The sequence below is a fragment of the Protopterus annectens genome, chromosome 11.part0 (genome assembly GCF_019279795.1).
Source record: "Protopterus annectens isolate FY-2018-M chromosome 11.part0, PAN1.0, whole genome shotgun sequence".
NCBI classification, from domain to species: Eukaryota; Metazoa; Chordata; order Ceratodontiformes; family Protopteridae; genus Protopterus; species Protopterus annectens.
Genome location: NC_056745.1, coordinates 1,356,809,703 through 1,356,834,356, shown reverse-complemented (window position 1 = coordinate 1,356,834,356; position 24,654 = coordinate 1,356,809,703). Strand labels below are relative to the sequence as shown.

General features: G+C 36.2%; 1 protein-coding gene across 1 annotated transcript in view; it reads left to right on the top strand.

The window, feature by feature from the left end:
- The window catches only part of PODXL (podocalyxin like), a 601,941-nt gene that overhangs the window by 305,221 nt on the left and 272,066 nt on the right, over positions 1-24,654 (top strand). The window contains exon 4 of the mRNA XM_044088661.1: positions 8,731-8,799. Coding sequence (XP_043944596.1) covers positions 8,731-8,799 — 69 coding nt within the window. The remainder of the gene's footprint in view (positions 1-8,730; positions 8,800-24,654) is intronic.

The window sequence follows — 24,654 nt, the reverse complement described above, 5'->3', positions numbered from 1 at the left end:
GTAATGAGGAAGGTTGAGTGCTGTAGTAATTTGTAGCTTATTTAGTGCTTACAACAAGTTCTGAACAAGTGCTGAGCATGAATGAGCAAATTCTAGTGCTAAAACTAAGAATCTGTATCTGAAGTAGACTAGTTACAGGAAAGTAGGCTTTTAAATCAAAAAGTTGAGAGAGATGGAAAAATTGCCCAAATGGCCAATAACTACAATTTCTGGCCAGAAACCACTTAATGTGTGGTAGATAGGTTACCTAATGCTTACCACTCCCACTGATAAGCTAGCAGGCTTCCCTCTAACACAAAAAGGCTTGGGGACCTCAGGAGCTTACAAACAGTCCTGGATACAGCAAATCTGTATCTGGACTAGACTAGTTACAGGAAAGTGAGGAAACAAGTGCAAATGCAGGCTTTTAAATCAGAAAGTTGAGAGAGATGGAAAAATGGAAAAACTGCCCAAACGACCAATAACTACAATTTCTGGGCCAGAACCACTCCTTCTTACGAGGGTTTCCAATGTAATGTGACTGCCTGGCACTGCCTTTCCAGGGTGGTGACTGATGTCAGTTAAGATATGGTTTTTGCAGGGCTAAGTATATCAAAGACATCCATCACCTAAGGAGGTTCCACCTTGGCATTCTTCTCCAGTGGGAGGAAGAGGTTAGGGATAGCGCTCCTGAGTTGTATAGTAAATATACATGGCTGGTGCATTTTATTGTACTGTAATACATAATGTCCAGACCAGTTGTTGGACATGTGCTTCTCATATATTTTCATTTTCTTTTATGTTTTTCAGACCATGAGCATATTGAAGATAACAACTCCTCTTTCAGAGGTGCATGAAACAAGTCTAGTATGTCAGGAAACATTTCCAGCTGCTCATTTCCCATATTTCCAAACCCTTGGACCAAAAGTTTTCCAATTTCACCTAGGCTAAGTGGCTTTCTCATTATGTTAATTTCTGTTATGTATCCCTTGTCAAGCAGTCATATGGTTTTCCGAATGCTCATTCCAGTAAGGCCTTTAGTGTTTTTCTGGCCCTCTTTAGAAATGCTTCAGTGGATGATACTGTTAGGCCATTAGTTGGTCATCCTTTAACACCTCTGCAGAACACTGGGTCTTGGATATAGCTTTCAGATCTAGAGCCTCCTTTGAAGCTGTTGTATTCAGTGGTATTTTAGCCTAGAACATATCATTAGGAAGAGCTTGGGATTGTATCATAGATGTTATGGAAAACAGACCCACTTCACTCAGATATGAAAGCTGTGTACTTACCGTAATGATAGATCAGTAGTAGATCCTTCCTTCTTAATGGTGTATCCCTCCTTCCCCTGCCTTAGTTGTCTTAAGTCTTGGTTTCTTTGGTGTGCGGTTGCGTATCAGAAAAGCTACCCCAGAGTCAGAGATGGGACTTGCCTCGATCCATTATGTGATAGGTGGAGGAGAACAGCAACCTGGGAAAGCTTGGAGTGATAGGTCATCCTAAAGGCTGTGGCTTTGGTGCTAGATGCTATTGAGGATGGCTCCATTCCTATAGATCAACCATGGTTACAATTGTCTAACTTTCATTTACTTCAGTATTTACATTTTCATTTTTGTTTACAATTTTCCTTCCTGTTCTAATACTCCATCTTTAAAGACTTCTATGTATTTCTATTTCACCTAGCTCTTTGTTCCAAACATTGTTATATAAAACTTCACTGTTTTTTCTATTTGTTATATAAAACTTCACTACATCTTCCAGTCCATATTTTCCACGAGTGCCGCTGTCAGATCATAATACTATTTTTTTATCCTTTCTGTTTCTGTTTATAACCTTAAGTTATACATATTTATTTGTCTTGATCATGCTCCATAGTTTTTCTCTGGCTTAATTCATTTTTCTTCTGCATTTAAAGAACTTGTGCTCAACATTTTCTGAGTTTTTACTTTTTTTTTTCTGCCACACATTCTTTCTGTGAATATTTTGAATTTCATTTTATTTTTAATAGAGAACTTTTATGTCTTAAGTGCCACAGAAGGTCGCACTTTGTAAATTCTTCACTTAGCCTCTTCATTCTTTCATTTACATTGCTCATTCTATTCAGAATGGTTACTCCAATCTTCTTTTAAAAATTTTTGATCCAGCATTTTCTTACATACTTCAGTTCTTTTCTCTTCGCACCTTCAAGTTTCTTCATTATTGTAATAAATAAATAAATATCTTATTTTCTTTAGCTTGGCTGTCTTATATGTTTATATTTCTCACTGTACTGAATATTCCATGTTATGCATTCTACTAACTGTACTATTTTATTTACCTTTTTCTTAAAAAATATAATCAGCCAACTTTTTCATCTTGCTGTAATTGTATTTGTCTTTGCCTTCCAGGCCTGGATCTTGGTGGGAAAGTGTCTACAAACTAGCCAACCTATCCAGTTAAACCATAAATAAATAAACACACAAACAAGCAAGTGTGTTGACTGCAACACAGAGTAAACTGTTTCCAATTCCCTATCATTGTATTTTTGAATAATATGTCCTTTTGGATAATTCAGACTATTTCCCACCATTACTTAAAAAAAAATCATTTGCATGTTATTCACTTTTGTATCATATGTGCATTACCTACATACCTCCATATTGTACAAATACAAATTCTTAATAATGTTGCCTTTTATAAATGTATTTCCTTTTTACATACCATTTTGCCAAGGATCCACAACTCTACTGTACCTTTAATATTTTTACTACTGTCATGCCGTACATGACATTTTCATGATCTTGCCAATTTCCAACATATTTCACATTTTTATTATTGTCTTCCAGTTATTTTAATTGATATTTCCTTTACCTGACAATAGTCCCATTGATTGAATATAATGTTTACTGAATTTAATTCCTACTTTCTTATCTTTCCTTCAATGCCCTATACTATTTTCTGTATTTGTTTTTAAGCCTACATTTTCTATTTCATTTTTTAATTCCTTAATAGATTATGACTTTGTATCACCATCATTAGTTGTTTTGAATTACTTGTATATGTTGTTATGCAGGTAGCATGTATTTTTGCTTACTTTAAATAGAATACTTTGTTTTTAACCTTTTTAAAGCTATGCCCATGTATATACCAACCTTTACCAGACTGAGAAAGCCGTACTGATTTATACTTTTTTCTTTTATAACTTCTATATCTCATTTTTTACTGGATAAACTGTATGCCTATTACTTATTTTATAATTTACTAAAGAAAAATCCCCACTCTTAACTTTGATGGCATTTCTACACAAGCTCAAGATGAATTTGCTCAGTAGTCCGCAAAAAAAAAAAAAGAAGATGATGACCGGCACAATTCCAAAATACTTTTTCCCACTGGAAATTACTGCTGGTGTGATGTCTAATAGTGTGCTTGCAATGATTCACTTGTTTGGGGACATTTCTCCCTTTTTTGAGATGGTGTGACTATGAAATCGCTATATATAAGTTTGTGTGGTGTGAGGCACTCCCCCTTCACATTGGGGGGTGCAGGGGGACTTGCCCTCTGCAAAAAATAAAAAAACAACAGGAAAAAAGGATTTCCCCCTTTTGTTTTTTTTTTGGGGAATTTTTTCACTCATTTTAAAGGCCGACTTTCAGGAAGTCAGTGTTTCATAGCAGAGCTCTCTCTGACATTTTATCTTCAGCTTTCTGCTGAATACTGTCAAAGAGTGTTCCTATATTTATACTTTTTCACACCAATACATGCTTTAGTATGTGTATATTCCTTCCAGTGTCTCTGTCCTTCTATAACCTACCATTGTAGTGCTTTGTCCATCTCATTATTTTTGTGCTAATTTTTAACCCTAGTTTCTGTGTTGTTATTTTATAGTCACTGTTCAGGAATACAGTTGCTCTTCAGTCTTCTATTTTAGTCTTAACCTAAATTTATATATGCATTTTATTTTTCCTTATTGCAATTTTTCCTTGCTTGTACCACCTATTCAGTATTTTCTTAAAGTTTTCTAATTGCTATTCTTTCAACATTTTATATAAACTTAAATTTTAACCAATTGATCCCTGACAAATAACTGAGCAGTTTTCAATAAGGCATTTTATTGCTGTCTGAAAATCCACAAGCCTTTGTTGTCATCTAATTCATTTTTTCTTTTCTACCTTGTTTTCCTTTGTCTTTTTCAAAACAAAATAATTCCTTTCTATCATGGCCAAATTATGCATGCACATTTAAATATCACTTCAGTTTTCCCATGAAGACAGTCCTTAGGCCTAGTGGGATTTATGTGACCAAAAGAAAAACAAAATAGGTATGTAAAGGATCATAACATCTTAGAAGTTTGTAGGTATGTAAAGGATCATAACATCTTAGACGTTTGTAGCTATTTTTCTTTTCTCTTTAAATTATTTGAAGATATAAAATTCACTTTTGTCTAACAGACTTTCAAATTATCCTTCATAAATAGTTTCTAATACCTGGGAATATGCAGATTACCACGTTTTGAGAAATATGTGGTAAAACTCTTTTAAAAAAGACCAAATGAAACTATAAATTGAATCAGACTAAGGGCTAAAGGATAAAGTATTAACTGTACATTTATTCAAGTTCATCTTAATTGATGAGTCATTTCAATGAAAGTGGGCTACTTCCAAAGAGGCTGTATGACATTGGAAGATGTTCTATTTAGTAAGCAAGCAAGGGCATCTGGCAAGCCCTCTGCAAGGGCAACATTTCCTCTTCTTCATCCAGGGTCCTTTTTCACATATTTCTTGTCTACATTCAATGAAACTGTCATTTGATCAAGACAGATTCAAACATAATTGATGAAGCTTCTTAGGGGGCATATAACCATAACCATTTGCCCTAAACCATAAGACCTGTATGCATACAAATCCCTACTTTGTGCTTCTTCCCTAAGTAGGATACTTCTGTTTCAGAATGTTTGATTTTTGATTCTTCTGGCATTTTTTTTTCTCAGCTCCAGCTTTGTGTTTTCCTTTTGTGACTCATACTTCTTGGGCAACAGGTATAAGACATGTTTCCATTTGTGGAAGGGTATGCATGTACATTCACAGTCGTACTGCACACCCTTATAGACAATGTCAGGTACCACCAATTCATACTCTGGCATGTCTTTGGGATGTGAGAACAAACCACAAACACAAGCAAAAAACTTATACAGATGCAGGGACAACATGCAGACCCCCACCTAATGCACCCAATATGAGAAGTGCACCAGTGAAATAAGATTACTAAACTCTGACTTGCCAAAGGAGGATTCACAGGCTATTATTTGCTGAAATTTTCAGGTACTTATCTGTCCCCTATCCTGGCAAAGTCCCCCTCAAATAAATATAGCCTACACCAAGGTCACACAACTTTGAATAAGTTCCATTTAATTGCTTAGTGCGTCTGATGTCAAAAAGATATGGTATAGCAGAGTGGGTGGATGTCAAATCAAACTTTTATAAATGTCCTGCAGTAGGCTTGTCAAGGCACATGAAGCCATGAGAGATTCAGGGAACAAGGCACTTTCTGCATCATCTGCTTTGATTTTCTACAAAAACTTCACAAGTTCTAAAATCTAGCATTGTTTTGTGTTTTGCACAATATTCACAGTGCAAGCCTCAGCTAACCTAATAACGGTTCTTTGCAAAGACCTCCTTTGACCAATTTATTCAGCTTGGCAGGTAAATCATTCAAGCTAGAAAAAAGTAAAACTGTCATGCTGTCAGTATGGAAGTATTTCCATAATCTGCCTTTGTATTTAATTTGTAATCTGTTAACTAGGTAAATGTTTCAGACACGAGACTACATAAATATATACATATACATACACACACATGTGTGTGTGTGTGTGTGTGTGTGTGTGTGTGTGTGTGTGTGTGTGTAGGTTTACTATTGTTATTATGAATGGCAAAATGTATATTTATGTATGGATGTGTATATATATATATATATATATATATATATATATATATATATATAAATATATATATATATATATATATATATATATATATATATATATATGTATATTTTATATATATATATATATATATATGTATATTTTATATATATATATATATATATATATATATATATATGTATATTATATATATATATATATATATATATATATATATATATATATATATATATATATATATATATATATATATATATATATATATATATATATATATATATATATATATGTATATATATATATATATATATATATATATATATATATATATATATATATATATATATATATATATATATATATATATATATATATATATATATATATATATATATATATATATATATATATATATATATATATATATATACATATATATATATATATATATATATACATATATATATATATATATATATATATATATATATATATATATATATATATATGTATGCATAGTCACAAATGCATATACACATGCACACCACATACATATACATGTATATACATATATATATATATATATATATATATATATATATATATATATATATATATATATATATATATATATATATATATATATATATATATATATATATATATATATATATATATATATCTTTTTTATTTGCCTTTTTTATTTTGCCTTTCTTTACTAAGTTTGTCCACCTTGTTTTAGATACAAACCCTTTTCAGTGGAGGCCTTGGGAGAAAAGCTCCAACATATTACCAACATTTTAAACAGGCATTCACTAATATACTTGTACAGACATTAAGTAATATACGCTAATAATTAACATTCATTTGGTAATTAAATTACATTCATATGAAATAAAGGTAGCTATTACATTACAAAAGATACTTATGCATTAGTAAGTGTTGAACATTGTGCATTTGAAGAGGTGCCTTTGTAGGTTTGTCAGATAGGTAATTGATCATGTGATTAGTGTTTAGAAATACAAAGAAATTGATATATAGAAAGGGAATAGGCTGGGCCAAAAATGTTAACATTGTCAAGAGATGACGTATAAGGTACATTCATAAACAATTAAATGTATGGCTACCAGAAGGTTTATAATTAGATGGGTCCCCTTCAAAACATTTAAAACCCATAACATCTAATTACATAACATTGAGACCAGAGTATCTAAACCCAAAACATCTAAAATCCATAACATTGAATTTCATACCATCTAACACAACAAATCACATGAAAATAACATCCCCTCGACATATAACAACACCAAACTACCAAACACACTTTTTACTATGTTTTTGCAGGGGTGCTTAATACAGTGGGGTTAGGAAATTAACTTTTTTCCACTGTAATGCGATCTTGGAGTTGGTATATTTAATTTATGGGGGTTATGGGGGGTTCAGTGGGGCTTGCCCCACTGCAGAAATGTAGTAAAAAGTGTGTTTGGTAGTTTAGTGTCATTATATGTGGAGGGGATGTTATTTTCTTGTGATTTGTAGTGTTAGATGTTATGAAATTCGATATAATGGGTTTTAGATGTTCTGGTCTCAGTGTTATGAAATTAGATGTTATGGGTTTTAGATGTCTTGAAGTAGACCCAATTAGATGTATAGAGGTGGGGGTGAGCTGTGTCACAGAACTATGTTTACGGCTGTGAGATGCTAGTTAAGCTATTCAGGTATTTTCGAAGTCTGGTTGTGGGCATGGGATTCTGAATGAAGAGAATTGGCTTGACGATATGGCAACAGTGGCATTTATCCTGGATATTTATATAAACAGACACACACACACACACAGACGTGGTCACACACACAGGGAAAGTTTATTATTTAGCTAATCAGTGTATTTCTGGAAGGTAGGGGAATCACCTGGAGAAAACCCACACCATCATGGGGATAACAGGAGAACATGGAGCTGTAATTGGCCAGTGATTGAACTCCACACCCTGCAACTGTGAGTGTGAGATCTTACCACGGTGTCAATGCATTGCTACCATGGTTTGTTAAGTTGTACTGTCTATTGCTTTTCTGTTGCAGCTGCTTATTAGCACTACTGCCATATATTCATCAGTTGCATTACACAGTATGTCTGCTTTTTCTCTGTACAGGTTTGCTGTATTATCTAGTGCTTCTGAATGGCTGTTCTCTCTCTCTCTCTATATATATATATATATATATATATATATATATGTGTGTGTGTGTGTGTGTGTGTGTGTGTGTGTGTGTGTGTGTGTGTGTGTGTGTGTGTGTGTAGATCGATTAGCTGCATTGCTCAACTCTGGATTAGTTTTAATGCTCCTACATGAAAATAGAACCATTGGGCTTAAATCAAAATAGAATCCATGTTAGACCTCTCCTTGACATACTCTGTTCTCCTTCCTTCTAAACAAAACATTTGAAAGTATAACCGAGAGTCCTTTGCAGTGAACTAGAGTCTGGTCAAGAAGTATTTCCTCTTCCTTGTGCCCACTGAGTGCCAGGATAAACTCATGTTTCCTATGTGACCCTAAATAAGACAAAACAGGTATCAAAGGATGAATGAATGAACCATGAGTCTTGTTCACTTCCCTCTTCATTAGTGTCATTACTAGGTAGTAAATCCTGACCCAGCATGCAAGACATTTTCAGTCAGGACCCCTGTAGTTTTAGTTTGCATTTGTTAAAGAAGGTAACGGTTCTTTCATATTTATGCCATGTATATCATATATGTAGTCTACTAGCATTATAGTTGTCCACATTTGTGATTATGATATGCTCAACATCCCTGAGCTAACATTGTTCTTTTTTCTTCTTTATAGATGAAATGCACAGCAACAAACACGTCTGGCCTTAATATTGCCCTGAATTTGACTACAACAGAAACCTGTGTAAGTGCTTTTTCTTTGTGACCAGTTTCCCTCAGAAATAGTGCTGTAAGGTCCTTCTTTCTTTTCTTCTGTCTTCTATCATTCCTGATGTCAATTTATTAGAAAAAATAAGCATTGAAATAAGAACTTCTGTGCACGGTTTGGGGAAACCACACCTTGGGTGTAGTGTACAGCACAGAGATAGAGTGAATTTATGTATCAAAAAGGTGATATTATGCCAGAGCAGATCACAGTTTACAATGTCTTATTAAAGTTGTACAACAAACTGAATATTTTAAATGTAGCCCCCCAAATTATGAAGAATTTAATTGTTTAGAAAGTGATTATCTGTTGCATCAGAATCATTTGAATGTTTCCAGTGTATTGTCACTGCTACAGTCTCAAATGTTACGCAGGAAAAAGTATTTTAGATCTGCATATTTCACAGAACCACAAAAACATGCATTAAGGAAAACACTACCATTCCAGTATACTAAAATAAAAAGATACAACTTTGTGAATAAAAATGTTAGATCAGCGTAGAAGCAATAAAATCATATATTTCAACTTCATGGTTACATAAAAAGTGTAGTTTTACATAATTTTACACAAGTTGTTAGCTAAACTTTCCATGCCTGCCTAATAGGGAAAAGGATGACTTTTTCCTGTGGATCTTTTATTCTTACATATTGAGATATCTTGATAAATACCATGGTATTATGTATTCTGTCACTGGAGTTCAGTACATCCTAAAGGCACATTTAGAATAGAAACAGTAAGAATGTTATAGGATATAAAGTGTCAGATGAATTATCCCCTAAGATACAAGTGTTTGCTGATGACCTATTAATAACTTGTAATGACACTGAAAACTCAATAGATCACTTATTCAACAGTGTAGATTATTTTGAAAATATCTCTGAATTAAAATGTAATCATAATAAAACTCTTGCACTTCTAATAAACAAAAATGTTACTATGAAATTGAAATCTAACAGAGATAAAAAATGGGAGGGCACATATATTAATTATTTAGGTGTCACCATTGAATCCATTTATAAAAAATCACTCACAACCAATTATCAGCATCTTATAAATTTGATTACAAGTGTAAGAATAGACTGTTTTTACATTTGAAGGTAGACTTACTTTAATTAAAATTATATTATTACCCAAAATTTTATTTGTTAGCCAAACTTTAATACTCCCCACACCCATAAAAACTAAAAAGAAATTTAATAATATCCTACTCAATTTTCTCTGGTACCCTAAAACACTAAGAATTTCATTACTTTAGCATACTGCAAGCTGGGAGGGGGGGGTATAGGATTTCCAAACATTTATTTTTATTCGAATTATGCAGTCATCCGTGCAGTTTTCCTTTGGAGTAATACTTCTTATGCACTGTATTGGAAGTTAAACCATGAATGTTTACTATTGAATAACAGTAAAACATAGCTCGAACCATATATTCAAATACATAGAAACATCTTTATATGGAACTTGAAAATATATATTCAAAATGAAAAACAGAAAATTGTCCTTACACCACTTATAAATCGGATTCTACTATTTTTGTTCAAAAGGTTTTGTTTACTAATCAACTGGTCAAAAACTAATTAATAATTATTTTCCCAGTTGCTTTCACAAATGAGTGCTTGATATATTTTGATATTCAGAAAATGCTAGATTTTAAGATTGGTGATTTATTGTATTGGAATCAGTTTCTTTTTGTCAATAAAATAAGTTCTGCAGACTACCTGATTGCTAGATATAGCTTACAGAATTGTAAATGGCCAGACATCCAAGCCTGTAAGGAATTCATAAATGCCAAGCTCATAACATCACTCGAGGCATACAGTAAGGACACACCAAAAATCTTAGATTTCATCTCAACCACCAACAATGATACACTTAAGAACACCTATTACATATCTATAATTTATAAAATAATCAGAAGTGATTTTCCAAAGATGGATATCTTTTTTTCTAATTATTCTACTAAAGTAAACAGACAAGAATTCTCAACAAAAAATAAAAACAACTTTGTCTAGAGTCAGTGAAAGGGTCCACATCTTCCTTGTACTGGCGGATATATGCATGAAAATTCTTGCATAGATGCTTTCAAACATCTCACAAAATAGTCATAATATACATAATATATAAGAATGATGAAGTAAAACGTTGGAGATGTGGACTACTTGATGCTGACTGGATTCACATGGTTGCTAGTTGTAAAGTAATCTCTCCATTTTGGGTAGATTTCAGATATCTTTATAAAGCTTTATGGAATGTCAGCTGTATTATCCATGATTCTTATTCTTTTCAATATTCCTGTTCCGGAAGTCATTCCTAAAAGCCATATATTTTTCCTGTGGTCAGTTCTTTCCATAGCTAGGAAAATTGTCACAAAAAAACTGGAAATCACAGTCTACTCCTGTTGTTAAAACTGAGTTTGTTCACCTAGCCAAGTCCACTTGCAACAATGAGATTGCTACTGTAAAAAAGAGAACAAATAACACAACCCATCATGTAATTGCTTGGAAGAAATTGTTTAACATTTTAGAAAAATACTAAGTGTATTTCCTATACATGTTAACTTTTGTTATGGACACTGTATACAGTTTATTTGTTCTATATTTATTATTATATTGTTAAATTATTGTTTTATAAAATTAATGAATAAAAATATTTTTAGTAAAAAAAAAGGCACATTTAGAAGTCACAGCAATAAAAACAGTTTCTAAAACTAAAACAGCTAACATGTAATTTAAAAAGCTTTCCACTAAGTGCATTTGCCAAGATCCATATAACACTGGCTAGCTTAAATCATTATTAAACTATTTATTAGTTTTAGTTAGTGTAGTGGATATTTATATCTTCTAGTCTGTTGTTACCACAGTGAGAAGACGATTTAACGCCATCAAGCAACTGTCTGCAGAACTAGGTAAACTCTCTCTTGGGTTTTCAGTCAAAATGCACACAACTGTGAGCAAAGCATGCAAAGACAGACCTCTCTGCAGATGTAGTAGCATGCTGTCTGTCTTCCTGAAATGTGTTTTACTTTCTATTTACTTGGGACAGGTACAACAATGACAACATTTATCAGCTATTTATTAGATGTTTAATGGCTTTGTTATCTTTTTATATTTTCTTAGTTCTGTCTTAGTGTGGCGGATATCCAAAGGTTAGAGTGAGGTCCAGTTATGCAGCTTTAGAATAAACCATACTTAAAAGTTATATAAATATATTATGATCACTGGGGAAAATATATAAATGTATTTATCTAGCTGAAGTAGGAATGCAGGAGCAATATTAGGCAAGTGATCACACAGACCATATGTAGCTAGCCATAGTAGTAGACACACTTAAAAGTACCTGCTACCCTTTACAAGTACTTAATAGTGTCCACATCCAAAATCAGAGATGTACATGATAACCCTGGTGTAAGATTGTGTCTGCCATACAATCAACAAGCCTTAAAAGCAGACAAAGTAGTACTTTGACATGTGGCAACTTATTCGATAGGTTGGGAATATACTGAGTTAGGAATCTATCCCTGCAGTGAGTCCTGTTTATTTGTTGGTATAAATTTAGTTCTCTTTATACAGGAAATTAACTGGGCTAGATGGAAGGATTTCCTTACTATGTTGTAAACATGATTATCGAATGAGAGAGAGTTGCCTATGCAAGCATCCTGGTCTCTTGCCATATTTATTTAACAAAGAGTGCCACTTATAACATATGAAGTCACTTATAACATATGAAGTGGGAATAGCCTTCTTACTGGAAGCTACTATGCCAATGGTTTTTGCATTTAACTTGAGACCATTTTCAGTGTACCAGGTATGTGCACACCTCAGCCCTTTTTGTACCAGTTTAGTATCAGTGGATGAGCAGATAACAGTGTTCAGTTTGCAGTTATCAGCAAACTTGGACAGCCGCACATCAAGGATAGTCGCTTGGATATCTGCAAAATAATAGACAAACAGCAGACATCTTAGCGCTGATATCTGCAGTATCCCACTAGTTACAATTTTACATTCAGAGAGGGTATCAGTAGCTATCACTGCTTAGGAACTGATGTCCTTCAAGGATGCATCTGCAGTCCTTACATATGGGTTGTCCTGCCTCAGGCAGCCCTTCGGTCGGCTAGATTCCAAAGTCTGGGTCCGGCGTCGGCTGATGTCGCCCTTTCCCCGACATCAGAGCACCTGGGGTATAAAAGCATCAGCCGACGCCATCTTCCTCAGTCTTTCTTGCCGCGTGGTGCCCGAAGCAGAAGCAGTTCGCAGGTGCCGGTCGACCAGCTCCTGTAACTTCAGCTACCGAAGACTTCAAAAGCTAAGTACCCCGTTGGGGACTCTTTCTTGCCTCAGCCGATGTTAGATCAAACGCTTAAAGTTAATAATTGCTTAACTTGTGGGAAACAAATACCTCATAAGGATTTCCATTCTTACTGCCTCCCCTGCCTAGGCCCAGACCATGATGTCTCGGCCTGTACTGCCTGTGCCTCCTTCAATCGACGCACTCTTAGGCGTCGGGCGGAGTTTGCAGAGGATTTTTTGGGGGCTAGTTACTGTTACAATATGCCGTCGGAGACTCCGACTTCTCATTTAACCAAAAAAGGAAGGACAAGGACCGACACGTGGACCGTGGTTTCGCTGAAACCACGCCTAGGCCTACGAGTGTCTCGGTCTCGCTGAAACCGAGTCCTTGGTACTTCCGACCGCCGAAACCGACAACCGACAACCTCGGCCTCGGAGGCCTCTTCTGAGTCGGTTATAGAATTCCCTCAGAAACGGGGGTTCAGGAAACATCCGACACCATTCCCCTAGACAAAACTACGCCAGCACGTGGAGCAGCCAGGCCTCCTGCATCCATGTCCATAAAGGCATTCACAAGGGCTAAAGCTGCTAAACAGCCAAAATCTCTGCCTCCCAAGGCTATTCCTCAGGGATCCACTACAGGTTCACAGATTTTAAGTTTAGCTGAGGACCTTATTTCCTTAATTAGGGGCTCTCAGCCACATCCGGACAGGGGCTCTCAACCTCCTCTAGACAAAAGGCCCAGGGTTGAGCCCACTGATCCCCAGTCCTCTGATGAGGCCTCAGATGGCTCTGCTCTATCAGACTACCAGGAGGAGGCCTTTATGGCCTATGGGGATTCTGATGCAGAGGAACCTATTCCCTCTGCCTCCCCTCCTAAAGAGCTGTCCTTTGGGGAGACCCTTCACTCCATGAGAGAGCATTTCCAATGGCAGGGCCAGGAATTCTCACGATTCCAGGAAGAGATTAAGGACTTTTTTGCATTTACCTCAGCATAGACCTTTGGCTATTCCTCCTGTTTTGAATGTCATTGATGATGTGTACTCTGAGTCTAGCATTACCCCTGACTCCCTTCCTCCGGCTCCTGTTAAACCCGATAGGTACTACAGGGTCCCGAACTCACATCATTTCCTTTACAAGGCCCACTCTGCTGACCCAGAAACTATTTCCCAGGGCCCTAAAGGGGTTGCAACTGCCACTACTAAAAATCCACTCCCCTCTGAAAGGGAGTCCAGGGCTTTAGAGAGATGGGGTAAAAAAGTGTATACTTCTTCCACTCTTTCTATGAGGGTATTAAATTGTCAATTCCATATGATACAGTACCAAGAGTATTTGTTAGATGAATTGCATAAAAAACTGTCTTCACCTGAACCCCTAGATCGCAAGTCATTTCAGGATCTGGTACATAACTCACAACAGGTTAGCAACCATTTCTTGCAGTGTGGTTATGATGCATTGGAAGCTTCATGTAGGTCAGCAATGACAGGTGCAGTCATACGTAGGCATGCTTGGCTGAAGGAACAAACTCTGCCAGATCATGTTAAAGCAAAGCTTCTGGATGCCACTGGAAAAGCAAAAGTTATTTGGCTCCACTGCTCAGGAGGTCTTAAAGAAATTTGAGGAAAAGGCTAAATCTGTACAAACAGTCAAAGATTTTCTCCAGGTCCAACCACCAAGATTCAGCAGAAATTGGCCTTCTAAGAATTGGTCCTTTCCAGACACAGAGAGATTTCAAAGAGGCAAGAACAGGCGTGCCAGAGGTAGAGGGCAAGCTAGAGGCTCCTACAGAGGACGGCAATGGCAGCCTCCTAACCAGAGAGGTAGTGCAGGACCTACAACTGCTGCACAAGGACAGACTCAATGACTTCACCTTGACCCGCCAACCAGGGCTCAATTGGAAGCACCTTTGGGTGGAAAGCTATCTTTATTCTCAAAAAATTGGCACAGTATTACAAGGGACAAATGGACACTGCAAATAATAGACAAAGGATACAGGTTCCATTTTCATACATTACCAAAAAGAAAAGGCATGCCAAACCTGCCACCGAATCAAAGGGCAGAGGCTTTAAAACAAATTTCCAACCTATTGCAAATGAAAGCTATAGAAAAGGTTCCTCTCACAGAACAAGGCCAAGGATTTTATTCCAGACTATTCCTTGTCCCAAGAAAAGAAAAACAATGGAGGCCTATTCTCGACTTGTCCGCACTGAATACTTATCTCATTGTGCCAAAATTCAAAATGCTGACCCTACAGCAACTCCTTCCCATGCTGGGCAAGGGGTCTTGGCTGATAACTCTAGACCTCAAGGAGGCATACCTGCATGTCCCTATCAGACAAAGTTGCAGAAGACACCTCAGATTTCTTGCAGGTTCAGAGCATTATCCATTCTCAGCATTGCCCTTTGGCTTATCTACTGCACCCAGAGTATTCACGAAATGCCTGGCATCAGTAATTGCACACTGCAGACTTCAGGGGATTAAAATATACCCATATCTGGACGACTGCCTTATACAAGCGGACAGCCAACAAACTTTGGTAAAACACTTGAATTATGCCATCCGCCTACTTCAGGCCTTGGGATACACAGTCAACATTCACAAATCAAGACTTGTTCCATCCCAAAGAATAACTTTTCTGGGTGCAGAACTAGATACAACCACCCAAATGGCTTTTCTCACAGAAGAAAAACAAAGACAACTACCGGATTATTTCGAAAATCTGACAAAACAAACTCAGCTGACTGCAAGGAAAATCCTGCAGGCCCTGGGTTACATGGCATCTTGCATTCTTCTGATTCCACAAGCAAGGCTGCATATGAGGAAACTACAATGGTACCTAAGGAGTTTATGGTCTCAGCACAGTCACAGCCTAGAAGCTTTGATACCACTCATTCCATGCCTTCAAAAGGAATTTCTGTGGTGGGCTCAAGCAAGCCAGTTAAACAGGGGTCTGCCCTTCAGCAAACCAATAACCAGCCAAACCATTACAACGGACGCTTCAGACCATGGATGGGGAGCACACATGGAGGGCAGATGCATCCAAGGACTATGGTCACAGAAAGAATTGCGCATGCACATAAACCAAAAGGAAATGCTGGAAGTGATACATGCAATTGAGGCCTTCAAACACTTTCTGCATCAAGGCCACCTGCTAATAAGGACAGACAATACCACAGTTATGTGGTACATAAACAAGCAAGGAGGTACCCATTCCTACCCTCTTTGCAGGCTGGCAATGAATCTTTGGGAACTTTCCCTAAAACTCAATATAGAGCTGCAATCTCAGTTTGTGCCAGGAAAAGACAATATACTGGCGGACAGCCTAAGCAGAAATATCATGGATCCACACGAATGGATGCTGCACCCAGACATCTTCCTTCGGATAACACAATCATGGGGGAGGCCGGACATAGATCTTTTTACCTCTCACCACAACCATCAGCTGAAGAAATTCTGCTCAAGGACATACCACCCACAAGCATGGAAAGTGGACGCCCTCTCTTTCAGCTGGAATACTCTAACAGTGTATGCATTTCCACCTCTTCCATTAATGACCAAGGTCTTACTAAAAATCAGGACAGAGCAGCCAAAAGTGATTCTGATAGCTCCGGACTGGCCAAGACAGCACTGGTACCCACTGTTAAGGAGCATGTCACGCACAAAACCATGGCCTCTACCACAATGGCCACTTCTTCTGACACAGCACAATTACAAAACTCTGCACTCCAGCCTGAAAACCCTGCAGCTGACAGCCTGGAGAATACCTTGACTCCTCACCAGGATAAGCTATCCAAGAGAGTGAAGGATATCATCATGGAAGCTCGCAGGCCTTCCACAAGAAAGGCATATTCAGCAAAATGGAAAAGATTTCGCACTTGGAGCACCACAAAGGGCCTAGATGTGACAGTGATGAACATGGCACATATCCTGGAATACTTAGCAGAAATGCTCCACAATGGCCTTTCTTACTCTTCCATAAAAATTCATGCTTCAGCAATTTCAGCAGAATACAATACTGATCCACCTGTCTTCTCTCATCCTCTCCTAAGGCAGTTTCTAAGAGGAATTAAAAACATCAATCCTCCAAGGAAACCACCAGTGCCTACATGGGACCTTAACTTCATGTTGGAAAAATTAACTCTACCTCCCTTTGAACCAGCAGCATCTTCAGAACTACAGTTCCTGTCTTGGAAGACTGCCTTCCTTCTGGCCATAACCTCAGCAAGAAGAGTATCTGAATTGCAGGCCCTCATGGCAGTACAACCATTTCTTATTTTTCATCAGAACAGAGTCTCATTGAGAACCAATCCTTCATTCATGCCAAAGGTGGTATCCAGGGTCTCATTGAACCAAGCTATTCACCTGCCTACCTTCTTTCCAAATCCACAAAACAAGGGGGAAAAACTTCTGCATACCCTGGACATTCACAGACAGTTGCGCTACTACTTGGACAGAACTAAGACTTACAGAAAAACTGACCAGCTGTTTGTAGCATATGCTGCTGGTATACAAGGAAAAGCAATTTCCAAACAGACAATTTCAAAATGGATAGGGAATTGCATTCGATTCTGTTACTCTTTTCATGGCAAAACTGTGCCAGCTAACATTAGACCTCATTCCACCAGAGCCACAGCCACCTCCACAGCCTTCTTAAGAAGGGTGGCTACCAAGGACATTTTAGAAGCTGCAACATGGAGCTCCGTGCATACATTTTCCAAGCATTACAACTTACCCTTATATTCCAGATCCAGAGCAGGCTTTGCTACGGCAGTCCTGCAGGGCATTTTAGCTACACCATCCTTTTCTTAGATCCTACCACCCCCAGCTTGGCTATGGTATTCTACCCATATGTAAGGACTGCAGATGCATCCTTGAAGGACATAGTACAGTTTTGTACCTACCATAAATGTAGATGTCTGATAGGTATGCATCTGCAGTCAGGTTTACCCTCCCTCCTTCCCCTCTGTGGTATTTCTTGGGTACCTATCCCTCTTATAGCTAGCTGGGGTTATCTATTATGGTGTATTTATTTTATATTACTGTGCATGTTAGGAATTTTTTTTTGCATCTCTCCAAATTTAGCCTTCCTTAGAGGGCACCTGGCATCTGGGGCAAGAAAAACTGAGGAAGATGGCGTCAGCTGACGCTTTTATACCCCAGGCGCTCTGACGTCGGGGAAAGGGCGACATCAGCCGACGCCGGACCCAGACTTTGGAATCCGGCCGACCAAAGGGCTGCCTGAGGCAGGACAACCCATATGTAAGGACTGCAGATGCATACCTATCGGACATCTACATTTATGGTAGATACAAAACTGTACTTTGGACAGCCAGTTTGCAATCCAGGGGACAGCAAAGGTTTTATATTAAGTGTGTATAACTTTTCATTAATATCAGCATCTGTAAAGCTTAGGTCAGAATAAGCAGTATGCATAGATTGGCCACTGTTCACAGCCTCTGTAACCTTTTTAAAGAAGATTACTAGGTTCAGGAAACAGGATCTGCCATTGGGGAAACCAAATTGGCTGGGATGTAGATCAGTTACGTTGCCTATGTCTGCATAAATGACTTCAGCTATGACATGTTCCATGTCTTTGTATCTACATCTGGTGAAGGTGATGGGGCTATAATTACCTGTACCTGTAGATAGGACACTCTAATGTAAAATAATCACAATGGCTGCTCTCTATGCATCAGGAACAAACCATGTACACAGGCTGAGTTTGAATAGTTTAAGTAAAAGTTCAGATAGTGCATACTTGGTGCTGATGCAAATGCAGCCTGGTTATATTGTCTAGTTCACCTCACTCTGTAAATGCTCAGTAGACTACAGCAGCCAGGAGAAACTGACCAATTCATATTAATTTGCCTTTTATTAACTGATTTAGTACTTTTGTCTTTAGAATATACAGACTTCAACACAATCGGCATATAAAGAACAATCAATTTGAATACTGAAATTAAATCACATGACAACACTACTAAAGATACACAACCCCTTTACCGTCACTCAACTAAAATTCTTTAAAATTTAAAAAGATATGTACAAGTACACATAAATATTCCCAATACATTCCAAAATATCAATTAATTCTAATAAAAAAAAAAATAATAACTTTTTTTTTCATTTACGCTTTTAATGCTTTGATCTTCAAGACACTCACAATAGAGAAATAGTCATTAAGCCTGGTAACTTTTCAGCATTAGTTATTAGTTATAATTTTAATTCACATTTTTCACCAACCCCCCCCCCCCCCCACTTAAATTCTGTTCTACTTTTTCTAAAACTTGAAATGCAAACCCATAATTTGGATATTCACTAATATGTCTGTGAAGTGTATTATATTTGTGATATTTTTGATTTTACAGTCATATTCATGTTCAAAAATTGTTTTACCCTAAAGAGGCATTCAGTTATTCCAATGTAGAAAGTGGAACATGTTTTTGTTTGTGGCCACGTATAACAGCCTCTTCTGTTTCACAGCTAAAATAACCATCAATTCCAACCATATGTCACCCATTAATATAAACATCTTTACCTTTCTTTATATAGTAGCATTGCCTACATTTCTCACATTTATAAGGATCGTTTTAGCTCTAAACTCTCCATAAGACATCTGTCCATATTTCCAATTAACTTTTTTTTAAATTTACCCATTTCTTACAAACAAATCTTGGATTCTCCCCAGGACACTCACAGTGACCTTACCAATTTTCCACTTGTCGCAAATAATATCACTAAACTATCCACTATTCACTGAGTAGGTACCGATCATAGCACAAGGAAAATTTTCCTCTCCACTACTTTCATTGGTAGTAACGTCTTCATTATCAATGTCCCTACCCAAAATTGGAAATATATCCCATTTTCTCCTTTTATTTACCACTTCATCCTGAATACCTTGAAGAAAGGCATTGGTGTATACTCTCTCTCCTTAAACATATTAACCAATATTTCTATCTCATCGGTAAATGTGTTTTCATTGGAAACATTCTCGCTAATGTAGCCATATGACCCTTAAGCAACACCTTCTTGTGGAAATCAGGTGACAGAAAGAGAGAAAGACCACCTAATTTTAATCTTTCTCATTATGGGTTTCAAAATCAAACTTAATAGGAAGACGATAAAGGCAATCCTGCGTAGATTCAGATCTAAGAGGAAAGCAGGTTGAGAAAATGCAACTGGTTCTCACTTATGAAAGTAGGGACAGAGTATAAACCATCTTCAGGAGTTGAGAAACAAGAAATCCCAGATAACCTGGTCAAATGATTTTTCAGCACTGAGACAGACAAATGCATAGAGGTCTTGGACATGCTTTGATTCCAAGAATATATAAAGAGCAGTACAGACGTGGTCAGAAAGATGCATCTCTTGTCAAAAACAGCTTGCTTTGGACAAAACTTCATTTTTTTCTAGTTGAAAAAGTATCATTTGGCATGAATTTTCAAATCATTTTGGTTAATGATATACTTGTATATGACAAAGGTGAAGAGAGGTTGTTTGGTTTTAAAATTACCTTGATAGAAATTTAAAGTGAAAGCTACCGATAATTAAATTGCAAACACTGTTAAAAGAAGGAAATGAGGAAGGGAGCCATATATGCCCCGAGACGTTTGAAAAGTGCAGCAGACAGACTCTGGACCTGACAATTTCCAGATTTTATATGTTTAATTGTAGCAATGACTTATAGGGCGGCCACGGTGGTGCAGTGGTTAGCATTGCCATGTCCTCCTGTGGTCGTCGGGTGGGTTTCCTCGGGTGCCCTCCTCCTCCACATCCCAAAGACATGCTGCAGGTGGATTAAGAAGAAGAATTGTAGCAATGACTTATTCAGTAGATACAGGGCGACCTAGTAAATTTGTGCTTTATTTGCAAAGATTAGAAATAACAAGGTAGTTGTCGATTATTGTAGGGTTAAGGCTATGTAAGAAGAAGAATAAAGATATTTTATATTTACCACGCTCAGCTGCTGTTACCTTGGTGTTCATAACTTAGTCATCCCAAAAAAAGAGTTCTCTAGCTACATAATATGATAATTTTTTTTTCTGTCTGCCTGATTTAGTAGTTTAACTAGTGTTTTGCTTTAAAGTTTACCTAGGTCTTTGCAAAGAAAAACAAATCTGCCATTAAGTGACTCTATGGATCGGTTCTGGAGGGATTAATAATTATGTAAAAGCTCAAGAGGTTGTTGAGAGTGTCTGGAGGGTAAAGAAATGTCATAGTTTCAATAGCAGGTTTCTTCACCTGAGAGACCAGTTGTCTCTGATACTCTTCAGTGACAAAAACCTTAAACATGAGCAAACTAAATTAATAGGTTGATGTCAGGGGCATTAGAAACAACAAAAAAGCTGCGCATTCTGCTGCATGCTAGCTCTTCGCCAGACTATTTTTGAGGGCAATGAGAAGAAGGAAGGTCTACAAATGGAAGTATGAACAGCACGTTTTAAAAGAATGCATCTTACGTGTTACATGTAAAATACAAGAGTCAGAAATATGAAATGATTGTGTTGAAAAGTTAAAGTCTGAAAAGTTGCATGACAGAAACAACATCTTTATTGCAGCAACTTTTACTCTTACGTGAACTAGAGCATACATATATCTTTAATAATAAATTGCTAGATTTGTTTCAAGAAAGTCTGTTTACTCAACGTTTTTAGAGCATTTTGAAGTGCCTAACCCCAGATTGAGATACATATTTTGTTCAAAGTGAAATTGAAGAAAAATGAAAAATATCAGCAGAGATGCCATATATGCAGGTTTAATAAAAATAAGCACTTTGAACTCAAGATACAATCAGGAATTTCATCAGATTAAAATTGTGCTGTAACTATCCATAACACTTATTGCAAAAAAAAAAAACAGAAATTACATGGTCAAAGATAACACTAATTCCAACATTAATAAAACCTTAACTGCAATGATGAAATGTGTTGAAATAAAAAAAAAGCTTCAAAATATATGCATTAAAATATCACGATCTGCCATAATGTAATAATTTAGTAATATTATAATGTAATAATTTAATATAACCAAAATAATTCCACTAGTACTTGACCAGGTATACATCAAACAAAATCCAAAGAAAACCAAGTCAGTCCAAAAGGAAACCACAAAGCAGCATTTTAATAAATCCAAGTAAAACAGAGAATGGTTAAGCGTTTTTGTCTGTCAAATCAGACATCTTCAGAACCACCCATATTAAACTCAAAGTTCTACTTAAAAACATTCAAAGAAACACACCCCTCAAAAACAACCAATGCATTTAAAGAAACATGCTTACAATAAATACATGTGAAGAGTTAAGATAATTTGAAAATAGTTGAAAATAGTTAAAAACAGTTAAAAATAATTACATTTCCAAAGCCCTTCTCTTTAATTCACTAGAAATAGAAATATTGTCATTTAACCCTGATGGATATGCAGAATCAAATTTAAGCTGCGATTACATTTCCTTCCTAAGTAATTCATTTTCCCAATCTCCACCAGAGTATCATGCAAAACCTGCTGTTCCAAAATTAAAAACACAAAGTTATTAAAGTTTAAACAATATAATGAATGTCGAGCAAGTGCACTTTTATTATCCCTTCGTCTAATACTATAAATATGTTGATAAATCCTTTGTTTAAGAGAATTATTGGTTTTACCAATATAAAATGCATTGCATGAGCACCAGGTAGCTAAATAAATAATTATTTTTGTGTTGCAGTTTACAAATGTACCCACATTCCATGTTTTGATCTTACTGAGCATCTCACTATCTTTGTTAACATTAATATATGTACAATATGTACAATGTTCACATTTTCTTGTAGTGGGGACCCCATATGTGCTCCCAGTATGTTCCAATATTGCCTTAAAATTACTTCTATTTTTATAAGTAAAAGTCGGTATGGAAATAAATATGTGATAAATGTCACTACCAGCTTGTAATAAATTCCAGTTGTTAGAAATATTTTTTTCAAAACATCTAGCTTCTACCGTATAATGCGTAACTATATTGTTGACCTTAAATGGTTCAATTTCCCTAGTAGTGTCCAAACTTTGTAAATTAACTTGATGGTCAAGCCCAAACTTGATAATGGGAGCATATTTGTTTTGTCTACCTATCCAAATTTCATTGCCTATGGAGTCCAAGAGGTCAGGTGGATACCCCCTCTCCTTAAACATGTCTTTCACAAAATTAAATTCTCTCAGGCAATCCCCATTATCAGATGTCAGTCTAGAAACCCGGATCAATTGGCTTCTCACAATGCCTTTTTTCCCGTGCATAGGATGGCAACTAGTAAAATATAAATAAGCATTACAAAATGTTTTCTTCCTATATATTCTAGTTTTTAAAGTGCCATCACTTTGTTTAGAAAAATTGATGTCCAAATAGTTAATACTAGCTTTGTCTGCCACATAAGAAAATCTCAGAAAATCAGTACTCTCCTGCATGAAACTAATAAATTTGTCCAAATCATCTTGTGTCCCTGTCCCGATAAAAAACAAATTGTCCAGGTACCTATAATAAGTCAAACAAAACTTAAAAAATGCCGAACTAAACAATAAATGCAATTCCCACCATAACATAACAGCGCTGGCAAAGAGGTGGGCACACAAAGCATCCATGGCCACCCCCTTGCATTGTCTGTAATATTCTCCCTCAGAGTATAAAAAATTATTATTCAACACCAAATCCAAAAAAGAAACCAACATTTCTTGATCAGCTGTACTAAATCCATTATGGGATAATAAAATATTCTTAAACCATTCATGACCCAGTTCCTGTGGTATAATACTACATAAACTGTGTACATCACATGTAACTAATAGCGCCTCTTGGGGAGCAATAACCATGTGTAATTTGTTTAATTTGTTTAACAGATCCCATGAGTCCTTAAGTATATGTGCACTGGACTGAATATTTTAACTATTTTTAACTATTTTCAACTATTTTCAAACTGTTCACATGTATTTATTGTAAGCATGTTTCTTTAAATGCATTGGTTGCTTTTGAGGGGAGTGTTTCTTTGAATGTTTTTAAGTAGAACTTTGAGTTTAATATGAGTAGTTCTGAAGATGTCTGATTTGACAGACAAAAGCGCTTAACCATTCTCTGCTTTACTTGGATTTATTAAAACGCTGCTTTGTGGTTTCCTTTTGGACTGACTTGGTTTTCTTTGGATTTTAATAATTTAATATAATAATAACTCTAAAATACAAATCAAATCACATTTTCATAGCTGTCAGTTTCAATACCCCATTCAAACTCAGCCTCTAAGTAAGATATGGTAATTGTGTCATACTGAGTCTTGGTTACCAGATTAATTCTCTGGCCTCTATTTGAGCTTTCCATTTACCTCCCAATGGGTACAGGAAATTTTTCCAACACAAAAAACATTTTTTTAAATTGTTATATAATAATGTGTATCCATATAAAACATTTTGCACATCTTTATTCTTAATGGCATTTTGGTGCTCTTAAATTCCAGATCTTAATTCCCTTTCCATTTTTCCAATGTAGAACATATAGCACAACATACCGAGTGCAATGTAAACTATCCTT